General features: G+C 39.6%; 1 protein-coding gene and 1 pseudogene across 5 annotated transcripts in view; one reads left to right on the top strand and one right to left on the bottom strand.

The window, feature by feature from the left end:
* The window catches only part of DNM3 (dynamin 3), a 708,993-nt gene that overhangs the window by 167,414 nt on the left and 524,977 nt on the right, over positions 1-16,602 (top strand). For all 5 annotated transcript variants that reach the window (XR_011163889.1, XM_069065578.1, XM_069065580.1 and 2 more), the window contains exons 3-4: positions 14,331-14,480; positions 15,796-15,999. Coding sequence is in view for 4 of the 5 variants with exons in the window: in XM_069065578.1 (XP_068921679.1) it covers positions 14,331-14,480; positions 15,796-15,999 (354 nt within the window). In the remaining variant the exon portion in view is untranslated. The remainder of the gene's footprint in view (positions 1-14,330; positions 14,481-15,795; positions 16,000-16,602) is intronic.
* LOC138144158 (BCL2/adenovirus E1B 19 kDa protein-interacting protein 3-like) lies at positions 6,014-6,588 on the bottom strand (annotated as a pseudogene).

The raw sequence follows: 16,602 nt of genomic DNA, 5'->3' as shown, positions 1-16,602 counted from the left end.
CCTGCCCCCCTTTTGTTTTTGCCTTTCTTTGTACCACTAGTACTTAATACAATTCCTCCCATGTAGTAAATAGTCAATAACATTTCACTTTTGGATAGCAAAATTTTCCTGCAAGGTCTAAGTAGAAGCTGGTTCAGGTTCAAGGATGTAACAGAATGTCCCTCACTGGTATTTGATATAACCTTGTAAGCTTTGTCTTTAAAATATGCTGTTGCAAGCATGATCTCTCAAGGATATGGGAGAGAGAAGTACAGAATGTTACTGATTATGTGGAAAGAAGCAACAGTGGCTTTGCAAAGAAAAGATCACCGGAGAATGAGCCATTATTATTATGGATAGTTAGTTAATTAGCATTTATTAATTGCTTACTAAGTGCCAGGCCCTGTGCTAGGTACTGGGGATAGAAAGAAAGGTCAAAGATAGTCCTTGCTCTTGAGGAACTCACAACCTAATGGGAGTGTGCAAGCAACTATGTGCAAATAAACTGTATATAGCATAAATGGGAAATAATAGGGGAAAGACACTAAAATTAAGGGGAATTGGGGAAGGCAACTTGATGAAAGTAGGATTTACCTGGATCTTGAAAGAAGAAAGGGGATTAAGATGAGGAAGATCATTCAAGACATGCTGGACATTCACTGAAAATGCCCAGCCTTGGGAGATGGATTGTCTTGTTCAAGAATCAAAAAAGAGGCCAATACCACTGGATTTCAGAGTACAAGAGGGAGAGGGTGTGAGGTGTAAAAAGATTGGAAAAGAGAGGCTATTTATGGAGTGCTTTGAGTGCCAAATAGGGGAAGTGATAGGGAGCTACTGACATTAATTGAATGGGGGGGGGGTGACATAGTCAGACCATTAGGAAGCTGAGTAGAAAATGAACTGGCGTGGGGAGAGACTTGTCCCAGCAAAACCAATAATTTGGCTGTTACCATAGCCCAAGCATGATGTAATGCAAGTGTGCACCGCGTGGAATAGTCAGAGGGGGAAGAGGAGAAAAGGGCTGGTTTAGAGGAGAAAAGGAGTATAGGAGAGATGTTACAAAGATAAACATGACAGGAATTGTCAACAGATTGAACTTAGGAATGTGTGGTAGAAAGAATGAAGAATTGAGGACGATGCCTAGGTTGAGAACCTGGGGATCTAGAAGAATGGTGGCTCCCTTGACTATAATGGGGAAGTGAGGAAGAAGAAAGTGTCTTTGGGGAAAAGATAATGAATTCAGTTTTTGTACATGTGAGTTTAATATGTCTATGGGAGCTATATCATTTGAGATCCAATAGGCCATTAGATATGTGAGTTCAGAGGTAGCAGAAAGTTTAAGGCTAGATAAGATTTGAGAATTATCAGCACAGAATTGGTAATTAAATCCATGGGAGCTGATGAGATCATCAAGTGAAATTGTAGAGAGGGCAAAGAGGCCCCAGGACAGAATCCTGTGAGACATTAAAAGTAGACGAAGGTCCAGGAAAGGAAACTTTAGGAGTCTGTCAGATAGGTATGAAAAGAATTAGGGAAGTAGTGTCATGAAAACCTAGAGAGAAGAGGGTGATTGACAGGGGCAAAGGCTTCAGAGACATCTAAGAGGATGAGGATTGAGGAATGGCCAACTTGATCTGTCAATTAAGTAATCATTAGTAACTTTAGAAAGAGCAGTTTTGGTTGTATGGTGAGGTTGGAAACCAGACTATAGAGAATTAAGAACAGAATGAAAGGAAATGAAGTGCAAGCATCTATTGCAAATAGCCTTCTCTAGGAGTTTAACCACAAGGAGGAGAAATAGGAGCCAATAAATAGCTAGTGCATGTGGATGGATCAAGTAAGGATTTTTTGAGGATTTGGAGACATGGGCTTGTGTGTTAAGGAAATAGCCAGTAGATAGGGAGAGATTTAAGATAAGTAAGAGAGTAGGGACAAAAGGGGGGAGGAGTCTGTTTTAGAAAATGGGATGGAATGAGATAACTTATACAAACAGAGGCGTTTGCCTTGGCAAGGAGAAGAGCCTCGTTATGTGAGATAGGGGTGAAGGAGGAGATAGTGGCTAGAGGCTTCTGTGTGAAGTGAGATGAGGAGGAGGGGGGAAAAGAGGAAGCTCTGTGAATGGACCCACTTTTTTCATTAAAATATGAAGCAAGGTCCTTATCTGAGAGAGTAGAGGCGGGGAGCTGTTGGAGGTTTGAGTAGAAATGAAAAGGGTTGGAAGTACTCCTGTGGTGAACAAGGCAGTGGGTTAACTATGGATGTATTTCCTTACAGCAGTGACAGCCCAACTGAGGTTATGTAACATAAATTTGTGGTGGATCCAGACAGTACCATTTAATGATTTTCCCCAGCTTTGTTCAATAGCACATGTATAGGAACGAAGACAGTGAATGGTTTGGTCTAATTCTAAGGCTTGGCAGGGGAAGATCAGAGGTAGTTATGACAGGGGGCAAGGGATTCTAGAGAAGAAAGTATAATATTGAATTGATTCACTCAAGGATCAAGATGAAGAAGAGAGAAGAGTGTGGCCAATGTAGGGTTGATGACCTTGGGTAGAACTGAGTGATCGAAAGGTTTTAGATGGTGCATTTCCCTATGTTGTTCTTACTGTGGAGTACTTTCAGTTGTGTCTGACTCTCATGTCTATTAAGCCAGATACCACCAAGAGTTAATAGGTATGATATGGAATATTTCATTGTGTGTGTGGGGGAATTTCACAGGAGATTATATTGAAGGAGAAAAACAGTTATAAAATGTATGGCTGAAGATTCCTATACTCAAGGGTACAAAATAGGGATTTTAATGTAAATAGGTATCATTAATAATTGTTTGGATGTAATTAATAAGTGGAATATGGCAATGGTAGGGAACTGGATAATGTATGAATTTTTTTTTTTTTTGCACTTTTTGCAGGGCAATTGGGGTTAATCGATTTGCCCAAGGTTACACGGCTAGTTTTTGTGTTAAGTGTCTGAGGCTGCATTTGAACTCAGGTCCTCCTTACTCCAGGGCCAGTGCTGTATTCACGGTGCCACCTAGCTGCCCCTAATGTAAGCATTATTTGAAAGGAAACTGTATTAAAAGATATTGGCGTGTCTCAGGATAACTAAAGAGGAGGATCGTTATAGTTTGCTGGTAGTTTTAAAAAAGTTTTGCTTTATTTTATGCCTTTATGTAAGTTGGATAATTAGCAAAACTAGATTCTGACCTAGGTAAGTCTCTAGACTTTTGGAAAAGCACTGTTCAATTATCTGGATCCCTGAGGAGGAACCTTAATTATGTGTCTGCCTCTGTCTTTTCCCTGCTGTACTGATTTCCATAGAAGCAGCTGGCGAAAGTGTGTATGACTGCATGTCCTTTCCCTTGGTGTCTGGCATCCTGTGGTAGCACTTGGTACCATCTCCAACTGGCAAGGGATTAATTTTCTACTTAGGGCTAAATTTGTAATGAAAAGGCCTTTCAGATACAGTCCTGGTTGTATCGTTGATACAGGGTTTGTTCTGAGACTCCATCTCCTAACCCTAAAGGGTATATCTGAGAGCCTAGATGTGACAGTAAGAACCTCGGGAAGAAATGTCTAGTTCATTTGAGAATTCACAATAGATATTGAAGAAGAAAGGCAGGCATAATATGACATATACGCTTGACTTTGGGAGAGTGGATTTCAAAGAGTTCACACAAATGGTAGGATTTTATAAAATAAATCCTTTCCAAGAAGAATAGGCTGCTTTAAAGTATGAAATTCTGTTGACACAAACACAAATTATTCCAGCAAGGAAACAAAGCTATGTAACCAGAGAATACTCAGGGAAATAGCTAGCCATGTTAGACTCTTTTTTTAAAAGACATATAGAAAAGACAGAGATGCAAGTAAAGTACTTTTTGTTAAAAATAAAAAAGAGTGCAATCAGTCAAATGAACAATAGGCATTTATCAAACACTTAGTACTCCTCTTATTTGGGCCTCACATCTCCTGCTGTATATGTCCCCTGAGGGAAGGTGGCAAGGGGCCAGGGCTGCCAACTTCCATCTGCTCCAAAGTGACCTCCCCCTGCTCCTGGAGCCTTCGACTTCCAGCTTTGACCACCTGCTTTCCAGTTTCAGGTGGGCAGACAAGTGAGAATTTACTTTGCTTTCCATCTCCTGCTGCCCTGGCAGGGACTTCTGACAGTGTCAGCATAAGGCATCTTCCACCTCCTGTTGCCATCTGACCTCCCAGTTGTGATGTGGAGAATTTCCCATGCAAAGAAAAGCAATTTTCATTTTGACCTCAGGCCTCCCATCTCCTGCTGAGCCTGTCCCTTGAGGATAGAGGAAGAAGAAGGTTGGTGGGGAGTGGGACTTAAATCACTTGATGATATTCTGTTTCCTGCTTCATCTCTAGCCTTTGGAGGAAAGAGGAGCAGTGAAATGAGACCTCCCATCTGACCAATCAGGTGCCTTTTATCTCATGGCACATTTGTGTATCTCCGTCTCCATGTCCAGCCTTCCCTCCGAAGAGGAGTGGTGCCTTCCACTCAGTGATGAATATTCTCACACTTGGTCATGCGTATATATCCCATTGGTTCTGAATGCCTATAGCTCCAAACCCCATTTCTCTACCCCGCCCACCACCAAATTCTTAATTCCTGCTCCTCTCAATCCTCCCATTCCAAAGTTCCAACCAAACACTGCCCCACTCCTTCCAATCTTGTGTCCTCTGTAATACCTGTTCTATAGGTAACAAACTTTCCTTCATCCTAAATCTTTTCCTTTCCCACTCTTTCTGCCTGCTAGCTGTCACTGAAATCTGGATTCTCCCTGCTGATGCAGCTTCCTAAGTCATCCTTTCCAATACAGGCTACACCTTCACTCATTCCCCTCATTTACTGGTTGAGGCAGAGGAGTTGGAATGCTCCTTGTTCCCCATTGCCACTTTTACATTCTTACCCTACCTCTATAACTGAGTAGGCTGTCATATAAGTAAAATTTTTTACCCAATCAAAATCCTGGAAGCTGTTGTCTACAGATCTCTATAGGTTATTCTTCTTCCTTCCTCAATGAGTTTGGTAACTGGATTACAATTTTTCTTTTTCTTTTTTTCAAATTAGAAGGTTGCATTTATTAAGTTCGGATGAACGGGGGTAGTAGGGAGGAACGTCAGAGACAAACATAAACAAATGTTGAGTGTGTCCAGCACAGCAAAGACATGGCCTCTTTTCAGAAAATATTTGCCCCAAGGGAAACAGAGATATGAACCTCTGGTGGGCTCACGGGACTCTGGTGAACTGCACCTAAACACAGGCATCTCAGGGTTTGGCAAACAAAGAATCATTCCCATTCTGGTTTCAGTCACTGAGGTCACAACACAGGACTAGCAGGGTGCACAGGGAATTGAGCAGGCCTAGCAGGGGAAGTGGCTGGCACAGCTACAGGCCTCAGCAGGCCCTACACAGGAAACCCATTGAGGGGAGGGGGCCGACTTCAAATGCCAGTTTTGGATGGACTGTCCCAAACTGAGCAGACCACCATGGGGGCTTCTGCCTTCTTTTCCCATTTGCCAAAGAAAACCACCCAGCAGAACGGAGAGGGAGTTTGCCAAGGGGCTGCTCCAGGCAGGGCAGACAGGCACAGGGGGTTTTCTGGGACAATGTGAGGCAAGTCTACAGCCCTTTGGACAAGCCCCTAAACATAATACTTTTAATAATGACACGATTCACTTGTTCAAGGGGCAGCAATGTTTAGGGGGACTTGGAAGTCTGGTTTTTCATGGGAGTCCAGGAAGCCTCAGGACTGGGATTGGAAAGGTGGTCATCAGAGAACAAGGGCGAAGCCTACAAAGAGGAGGGGAATCAGTCTGGCCTGCTCCCTGTGCTGGTGCCCACGTAGGAATACAGCTGTCTATCCTCCCATTCTACTGAGCTAGGAAGACGACATTTACATGACAAATGAACACAAGTCACAGGAGCCATCCCGGACTCACGGATTTCCTCCGTAACCACTCTTCATGCTCAGACAGCAGCCGGCTGCTGGGCAAGACTCCCAGCCCACTGCCCTAGAAGGTGCTGGTGGAAGTGGTGAGACACCTTCCAATGTAGATCCCCAACCCAATGGTGAGGAAGTGAGAAAGCAAGGACGGGAGGAAAACCTTCAGAAACTCTGCCGAGAAGATGCCCCCCTTCTTCGTGATACTCGTGTTTCTCATGCTGATAGTGGCCGAGCACTTTGGGTGCTTAAAAAAAAAAACTCCTTTGGGAGGATGTTTTCAGGCCTACTGGACTAGTCCCAGATCCAGTCTGAGTTCTTCAGGATGCTGTCCACTTGTTTCTGTCTTTCCAAATAATCTTCTTCAGACGGGGAGCTGTTCTCTCTAATGCTGAGTATCCGTTTCAGAAGTTCTGTTAATATCTTGGGGTGTCTGTGAACGAGGCGGGCTGTCACAGTGAGAACTCTTGGAGCTGCTCCGTCCGGACTCATGCTGCTCATCCCGAAGGATCTTTTCCATATCCCCATCATAGGCTGAGATCGAAGCAGCGCTGCACTGTGGCTGTTGCCGTTACTGCTGAAGTGCAGCTCCACCCAAGAGCCCTGCAGGTTCTCCTCGGGCGGGGGCTGCCCACTCGGTGCCATGGCCAGGGTCTGTGGGCCGGGCCGGCGGGGGCCTGGCCTGGCCAGGAAGGGCCCCGGGGGCGGCTGTGGAGTGTGGGGTGGGGGTCAGGGGGGGGGGGTGTGTGTGTCTCGTGGCCAACTCTGCTGGGGCTGCGTAGCTGCCGACACTGACTACTGACCTTGACCCTGACACTGACTATGCCTAGGCCGCTGCTGCGGTCCGTCTGCCTCCCAGAGGCTCCCAACCCACCGGCACAGCCTGCTCTCTGGATTACAATTTTTCTCTCCTTCCAACTCCTGCCTTCAGACTTGAGGATTTCAACATACATACTGACTTCCCCCTAACCACTGTTTTACACGCTAGCTCATTTCCTATGACCTACTCCTCCACAGTAATACACAACGATGATCTTGATATTTCTCTCACTCACAAATTGACCACCTCTATATTCCTGAATTCTCAAGTCCTCTTATAAGACCATATTCTGTTGAGTTTCCAGCCCCCCTCTCTTTCTCTCCCTCTCCCCATTACTTTATCACATTCTACTTTTCTCCTCAATGTGACCTCTATCTAGTCCCTTAATCCTTCAATTCTGTACTAGGCTATCTCCCCTGAACATGTCACTCTGTCTCCTTTTCCTGTCTTGATCCCTTGATGAACCAGTTCAACTCTACAATGTCTTCTTTTGAGTTCCTGATCCTCTTATGTTGTTGATTACACTCTGATATGCCTCAGCTTTGAATGACTCCCACCAACTGCCATCTTCACTCATATACAGGTGCTGCACAACAAAAGCAGAGAAAAATCATGGAAAAATTCTGATTGAGTCCAACACAAATTCATCTCAAATAACCTCAGATGAATTCTCACTGCTGCTAGGCAATCCTATTATACCTCTTTTATGAATTTATCATTCTAAATCTTTTCATCCTTCCTCAAACCTCTTATGGTTCCCCCTCTCCTACCCCCTCAGCTAAGAACCTTGATTCATATTTTACAGAAATGCTTGAAGCCAATTGCCATAAGCTCTCTCTTCTCCCCTTTTTCTCATCTCACACAATTCATATGCCTTCTGCTACTATCTCCTCCTTCATCTCTGTCTCACATGGAGAGGTGGTCTTACTCCTTAAAAAGATTAACCCCTCTACTTTCACAAGCCATCACATTCAATCGCATCATCTCCAACTGATTGCCCCCTGTCATTACCACTCAATCACTTATTTTCAATTTCTACATGTCTACTGACTCTTACTCTACTGCCTACAAACATGTTCACATCTCCCTCAACTTCTAAAAAACCATCACTTAATCCTTCCATCCAAACTTTTGTCCTCTATTTCTTCTGCTTTCTATACTTAAATTTCTTAAAAAGGCTGTCTTCGATAGGTGCTTCCAACTTTTCTTAATCCATTACAATCCAGCTTATTACCTCATCATTCCACTGAAATCGCTCTTTCCAAAGTTTGCCAGTTATCACTTATTTGCCTAATCCAATGACCTTTTCCTCAGTCTTCATTCTCTTTTGACTTCTGTGCAGCCTTTGACACTGTTGATCACCTTTTCCTCCTTCTTATACCACTTAATGGTTATTTTTTTGGGTTGATGGCTTAGAGTGAATGTAAATAGTAATTGTTTCTCTTTCAGTCAGGGACCCTGAGGATCTTCCCTTCCCAGTTTGATCTGAAAGTGAGAACTTGGAAGACCATAGCTTAAAAAGGCCAAGGTCTCCCACTGCAGCCTGGGCCATCTCCAGCTGTCCTGAAAAACAACAACAAAACATATACATATGTGTGTGCATGTGTGTATGTGTAGGTATACATGTACACATATGCATACACACATACATACACATACATATATGAGAATGGAATCTGACCACTGGACCCAGATGGCTCTGGAGGAGAAAGTGAGGCTGGTGACTTTGCACAGTCCTCCCTCACTTAAATCCAATTCAGTTGTAAGTCATGGCATCATCTTCCTGATGTCATGGTCCTCTTAGAGAATGAAGGACAAATCACACCAACACACAGCACAACTTCCTTTGATCTAGGTTTTCAGAATATCATTCTTTCCTGGTTCTTCTATTTATCAGAACACTCCTTCTCAGTCTTCTTTGTTGGATCCTCATCTTGACCATGCCATCTAACTGTAGGTATCCCACAACGTTATGTCTTGGGTCCTTTTCTCTTACCTCTCTATGGTGATCTCAGCAGCTCCTATGGATTTAATGACCATTTTTAGGCTGATGATTCATAAATCTACCTGTCTTGCCTTATTCTATGTTGACTTCTAGTCTTGTTATCTCCAGCTATCATTAAGACATCTTGAACTAGTTGTCCTCTATACATCTTAAACTCAACATGTCCAAAATTGAATTCATTAGCTTTATCTCCAAGCCCTCCCTGTCTCCTACCTTCCTTATTACCATTGAGTGCACCACCATTCTCCTTGTTCCTCAGGCTTACTACATAGATGAACTTCTTAATTCCTCATTATTGTTTCTCCCCAATATCCGATCTCCTGCCAAGACATGTCAATTTCGCCTTTGCAAAACCTTTCAAACGTACTCCTTTCTCTCCTCTGACACTGCCATCATTCTGGTGCAGGCTCACATCACTTTATGCCTGAACTATTGCAGTAGCCTGTCTGCCTACTTTAAGTGTCTCCCCACTCCAATCCATTTTCCTAAATGGATGATATGACCATGTCATACCTCCCCACCTCCACTTAATAAACTGCTCTGTTTCAAACTCCAGGATCAAATATAATATCTCCTGTTTGATGCTAAAAACACTTCATAACCTAGCCCCTTCTTACCTTTCCAGTCTTCTTACTCCTTATTCCCTGTCACAGCACTCTTTTATATAATATTCTTACTGTTCTACAAACAAGATCGTTCATCTCTTGGATCTGAACTTTTTTTTCTTCTGGCTGTCCCCTGTGCCTGAAATTCTCTCCTTTCACCTTTTGACTTTTCTGGCTTCCTTTCATTTCCAATTAAAATCCCTTCCTCTATGGAAAACCTTCCCCAATCTTTATTAATTTTAGTGCCTTCCCTCCTTTAATTACTTCCAATTTATTTTGTATATAATTTGTAGATATTTGTTAGGTTGTCATATTTTCTGATAGATTTTGAGCTCCTTTAGGGAAGGGACAGTATTTTGTCTCTTGGCACATTAATAAATATTTGATTGACTGATTACTGCTGTACCTTGAGGATATAAAAAACAAATGAAATTGTCCTTGATATCAAAATTCTCATAGTCTGTCAAAGGAAACTAAATATATAAATAAAAGCAAATAGAGAATATATTCAAAATAAATGCAAAGTAATTTTTGTGGGGACACTTGCAACTTGTGTGGCAACAGAATAAAGAAAGGCCTTTTTTAGAAAGTAACAGATGAGTTGAACTTTGAAGGAAGCTAGGGATACTAAAAGGTGGAGGTGAAAAAGTAATAGATAATAAGCATTGAATACTGACTAAATGAAGGGAGGACAATGGGAAAGATGGAATGTCATCAATGAGTTTGGTAGAGGGTGCAAAATATATGAAAGTGAACAATGTGAAATTAGCTGAGAAATCTATCTATCTATCTATCTATCTATCTATCTATCTATCTATCTATCTATCTATCTATCTATCTATCTATCTAGAACAAGTATTGTTTTCCTGTTCAACAATCATCATATGTCTACCTCATCTAACTTTAAAATATTTCTGTTCAGGTCCTCAATTTTTTTCTTGTTTACTTTTTGGTTTAATTTGTCTAGATCTGAAAGGAGTAAATTGAGGTCCAAGCTATTATAATTTTATTGTTTATTTCATTTTGTAACTATTTTAGCTTTAACTTTATTTATTATATAATATAGTTGTCTACATTCTGCAATATATATTATATAGTATATATACTGCAATAGTTCAGGCATACAGTGATGACAGCCTGTACCAGTATGGTGGCAGTGTCAGAGGAGAGAAAGGAGCATGTTTGAGAGGTTTTGCAAAGGTGAATATATATGTACTATATAATATAGGTAGAACATAGATTAAGTATTTAAATTAATCATTTCTTAGCATAATGTACACCTTTTTGGTCATGTAGTTTTTTTGTTTATGTCAATCAAGTCTGTTTTTGATGTTTTTTTTTTTCCTGAGGGCTTAATATTGCCTTTTTTAGTTCATGTAAGTTTGTTGATTTTTCTTCATTCCTGTATTTTTATTTCCACTTCAAGTTAGTTTCTTGTAAATAACATATTGTTGGATTCTACCTTCTAATACATTTCTCTGTCCTTTTCTGTTTTATGGTTGCATTCATTCCAGTGTCATTTACAGTTTTGATCATTTAGTTGTGTATTTCCCTTCATCCTGCTCTGTTATACTTTTCTTCTCTTTGTTTCCCACTCCCTCTCTACAAAGAAGATGGTGGCTCTCAAGGTTCAGTATCAGTGCTCTATGCTTGATGCAATCTACTTCTGCTCTACTGTACCTCTTCTCTTTCCCTTGCCCAGACACCACTCACAAATTCCTACCCTTTTCTCCTTTCCTTTTAACCTCTTCCTTAGAGTTCCCTCCCTCAATGTTTCATGGGAGTTTTATTTTGTTTCAGGAGGTAACCAGTGGATTCTTTCTGTTTTCTTGTTTCCTACTGGATTTCTTGAAATATGATGTCCAGGCTTTTGTTTTTGTTTTTGTCATGGCTTTCAGGTAGTCCAATGATTCTTAAATGATCTCTCCATCTATATTCTAGGTTAATTGCTTTTTAGATGAGATACCTTATATTTTCTTCTATTTTTCAGTATTTTGTCTTTATTTTCAATATTTTCTCATAGTAATTCTATTTGTTCTATTCTTTCAAAAAGTCTGTTGTGCGTTAGGTTTTATATTTGTTTTGCTAAGCTTCAGTTCTCTTTCCAAATCTTTTCTCTTTAGCTCTCTGTATTTTTCCAATTTCTTCCACAAAGGATTTAATTTCTTTTGCAAAATAATTTTAAGTCTTTAAAAAAATCCCCAACAACTCTTCCTTCATTTCTTCTAGGAATTCTAGTCAATCTTATTGGTGAGCTATTCTTGCAGCACACCCAGAGTGGTCTAATTCAGAGTGAAGTCTGATCACTGCCCTCTTGTCTGGGCTTTGCAAACTCCTGGCCTAACACACACACACACACACACACACACACACACACACACACACACACACACACACACGCACTCACACACACACACACACACACACACACACACACACACACACACACACACACACACTCCAGCAGCAGTCTACTGGAGCTCCCCCAGGTTAGAGCTCCAGCAGACTGCTGCTGATCTAAGCTGCTGTAAGCTAGCTGGAGAGTCATGCAGGGTTAGAGCCACAGAATTGTAGTTCTGAGTCCTTTGGGCTGGTTGTCCAGCTGTAGTCTTCAGACTGGGATGAGAATTGGATTTCAGACTCCCACTCCATTATGGGAGTCACAAACACCTAGATGCTGCTCAGTTTCTGATTCTTTCCTAATATACAGTCTCAGGTCTGGAGCTTCTTTGTCCTCACCCACCACTCCTCTTCATTCCATACTGATTTTGTGACCTAATTTTGGGGTATAAATTACAGAGTTACCAGGTAAAATCTCTTCCTCATTCATATTCAATATCATGCCCATCTATGCTTGTTTTATAATTCCTCCAGGCCCCTGTTCAGAGTGCTGCCATAGTGGAAGGCTCCTTATGGTATTCTCTTAGCCAGGCCATGTCCCTAGTGTCCTCAGATTTGTCCCTGTCTCATTATGTATATCAACTGGAAACTTTTAGGTATAGGTATAACTTTATTTTTCTTGGAGGGTGGTCAGCAATCTCTTCAGTGCCGCATACCAGAGATCAAGGTGAACAATCTGTAGTTACTACCCTGTGACTTGAAAAATAAGGCAAAAAAATTAAAAAGTAGAAAAAGGAGTAGGATAATGTAGGGGGAAGAAAAGAAGAATGTTACAATTTCCTATCTCCCTTTACTCTGTCAAAAAGAGTCAATCAATCAGTCAATAAATATTTATTAAGTACTTAAGTATAAGACGTTATGATACAAAGAAAGGCAAAAACAGCCCCTGAGCTCAAGGAACTCACAGTCTAATGGGGGAAAAAGAACACATAAAAAGCAGCTGAAAAGTGGGGGTTGGGAGGGGAGAGAAGGAGGTCATTCAGTGCAGGGGCATGATGACTTTTTGTGATAGAACAGGAAGCTGAGTTTTTGGAAACAATGATTAGGTCCAGAAGGGTAGCCAGGTGCAAAATTATGAGGTGGCTGCCTTGGGCCCCCTCACTAAATGTAGGATCTGGGAGGAAGTCTCCAATGTCTATTGCTCATGATATTCCTCCCCTCTGAGAATGCTTTCTTTTCTCCATGTATTGAAGAGGCATGATGAAAAGTTGAACTAGTGGAAAGGAATGATATCTTTCTTTAACCTTTTTAAATTTTGTCGCATTTATAGGAAAAATGTATGAGTTTTTAGTGGTCCCAGAGGGCAGAATTAGGACTAATGGGTGGAAGTTACAGGGAAATTTATTTGGATGAATATAAGGATTCTTTGTACTTATGCTGTATTTTGCTTATCCTAGTATATAGTTAACATCAGAGGTATTGAACTTTTGGCCTCTGGGCTACTTTCTGTCTACAAAACTCCCGGAGTGTAGCCCTAAACAGATTAAAATGTAATTGGCAAATTTTAACAAAATACATAAAAGTACAGTATAGCATAGATAATATTAATTTGTGGTTTTCTAAGCTTTGGGGGAAAGAAAGCCTAATCTTATTTCTGAGAAATAGCATATTTTAACTATGAATTGGTAGGAATTTGCAGGTTATTTTCATTATATTTTTGTAACTTCTATTAAAATAATTGTATGCAGTTTTTTAGTTTTGATCCGTTCTTTTTTCTAAGGTTTATAAATTATTCATATGAGCTATACCTTTTATCACTATGTAGGATAGATAGCATAAAGAATGTTAAATGAGTTGATGGTTGAACTGTTCTGTGTGTATTATAGTTTTAATTTCTTTGATGACACATTGTTTCTTAGGTTTTAGTTCAGAGGTGTTCATTCTCTTTGAATTATTCCTAAAACCACATTATTTAGGGAATATTCAACTAGAGTTCTTAGTTGAACTGCATGAAAATATGAAAGTGTAGAATATTTCTTGTCTTTACTTTGATGGCTCTACAGGCAGTATCGGGAAGATTTGATTTGTAATTATAGGCATATCATTGACATTATTATTCTAAACATCTAGGATTTCTTTCAGGGGGAAATGATAACATTCTAAGACTATCATCTTCATTGAGACAATAGGTGGTATAGTTGATAGAATGCTGAACTTGGAGTCAGAAAGATGTGAAATTGAATCCTGCCTCAGATCTTTGCTAGCCATGCAAGTAATTTAATCTCTCTGAGCCTCAATATCCCCTTCTTAAAATATATACATAATACCAGTCTTAAAGTTTGGAGGATAAAACCAAATCCAATTTCATATATCTATGTATACATATATACCCACATATGTACATGTACATATATGTGATATATATGTGTGGACATATGCATATATATGAAGTTTTATAAAACTCAAAGTCCAATATAAATATTAGCTGTCATTACTGTTATCACATTATAGAGGATTTACAGTTTTCATTAGTGAAGAGAGTGCTAATTTAAATCCTTGAAATACTAAAATAATTTTAATATGGCATTAGGACTAGCATATTTCTTTGTCCTTATAGAATATGCTGAATTCTTACACTGCAAAGGAAGGAAGTTTACAGATTTTGATGAAGTTCGTCAAGAGATTGAAGCAGAAACAGATCGAGTGACAGGAATGAATAAAGGCATTTCATCTATACCTATTAATTTACGAGTCTATTCCCCACATGGTAAGTAATCATTCATCTTAAAATTTTTCTCAATAAAAATTGTTTCAGCATCATTTAGTGTAATGGTCCTTGTACCTATAATATGTACTTTAAAATCCTTAAAGAGTGGGGTCCCTTTCTTGTGATATACTTTGCATTACAAATATAATTATATAAAATCAATGGCATGTGCTCATGGGGAAAAAAAAAAAACTCTAATAGTTTTTCTTCTACATTTTAACTCCTAAGATTCATAAGACATTTTCTTTCTTTTCCAATAAAATTCTTTTGTATTTGATGACGTTTAGGGTTTATAAAAATGACATATTCCCAAAAGCCTAGCTAACAGCTTTCCACCACAGCGGATGTCTCTACCTGAACTGATTAACACACATTTTTCAAAATCTCTGGGTTTATCTTGAACTTTTGAAATCTGGGACATGCATTCACTGCTTACTTCAGTAATTCTGTATTGGCGCAAATCTTTAGTGTTTGTTCAATTCTCTGGTCGAGTCTGCCCTTACTGAATTTCCTTTCTAATCCTATGCATCTCTATATTGTATTCCTGAAACAGCAGCCATAATTCTGATCCATGTTATCTGTATGAATTCATAAATTAAGATTTTCCTCCACTGATGTGAAATTTACTGCCTCGTTGGAAATAATCTCTACTTGGAACTAAGTTGTCAGTGCTTTACACTTTCATTATCTTTAATCCTCTTTCTAGTCACCTTTATTGCTTTACCAACTCTACTACATGATTGACATGATACTCAGTTATAATTTCTCAGTACTGTTTGCCATATGTCATAAATTGTGTTATGTATACACAGAATGGTAACTGATTTGGGTAGAAGTCAAATTATCACTCACTCAGAAGATGTTTTTCCTTCCCCAAATGTAAGCTTCATGACTTTCATATGTTCACCTGAAGACGCCATGAATGCCTGAAACAGCTTTCCATTTGACTAATTAGCTAAACACACTACAAATAACATATGGTGTTTGTGATGAAAAAGACAAGCCTTAGTCTGAGTGTTTTCACACCATTATGGATTGAAATTACATGTCAGGTACCATATGCATATAATGAGTGTTCTAATTATAATCCCTTCCCCCACTCATTTTTACTCTACTAGTCCTGAGAGAAAGCTGTTAGGCAAGCAAATACCTTTCAGATTGTGTTAAAAATTATTTTGGCATAGCAATTATGAATTATTCACTTATCTCTGTTTAACAGTGTGACTTTTTCACTAAGGCATCAAATGTCTTTATATGATCAGTTTCCTTTGGATACAGAGCGTGTAAGTAAAATTCTTTTTTTCTTGGTCTACAGTGTTAAATCTAACCCTTATTGACCTGCCTGGAATCACTAAAGTGCCAGTAGGGGATCAGCCACAAGATATTGAATATCAGATCAGAGAAATGATTATGCAGTTTATCACTCGAGAAAACTGTCTGATTTTGGCTGTTACACCTGCAAACACAGATCTCGCCAACTCAGATGCCTTGAAGTTAGCTAAAGAAGTTGATCCTCAAGGTGAGTGTTTGGTTCTGAAGGTAAGAGTGAATTAGCTATCAATTTTCAAAGACATGAGCCTATGTAAAGGTGATTGAATTCAAATTTGAGACTTCCTTTTGTTAATAATGTAATAATTTAGACCACAAGATTATCAACAAAAATATTTTTGATAATTGATATTTCAGAGGCCAAGAAGAAAATCTAACAGTTAAGATAAAATCCTGTTTCATTAAATATCATATTGGTCAAGATATCTAAAAGACAAAATTCTTCAAGTCTCAGCTAATAGTCTACTTGTTTCAAACATTATTGGATTCGATACTATTCCAACAAAATTATTCAAATGGAGTTCATTATAAGAAGAACTGGCCTATATGTTTCTAATAAGGGATTGTTTTAGTTTTTAAATTTAGACTTGGGAGTTACTGATTAGATGGTTTGTGAACATTTAGAAAAAGGAAAGTAAATCCCTTACTCCACCCCCTAGCTGCTAGTGCCATCACCTCAAAAATTACGTTGTATTCATCAAGTGTATATTTGTATGTATATGTATTTCCCCTGGCTTGGTTCTGTAGGGTGCCTGGCACATTGCAGAGATTTAATAAATACTTGTTGATTGTT

This window comes from Petaurus breviceps, unplaced genomic scaffold (assembly GCF_028583685.1).
Source record: "Petaurus breviceps papuanus isolate PSGF00001 unplaced genomic scaffold, PetGlider_PUasm1.0 90692, whole genome shotgun sequence".
NCBI classification, from domain to species: domain Eukaryota; kingdom Metazoa; phylum Chordata; class Mammalia; order Diprotodontia; family Petauridae; genus Petaurus; species Petaurus breviceps.
The sequence above is the reverse complement of the archived record's forward strand: the minus strand, read 5'-3'. Positions and strand labels throughout refer to the sequence as shown.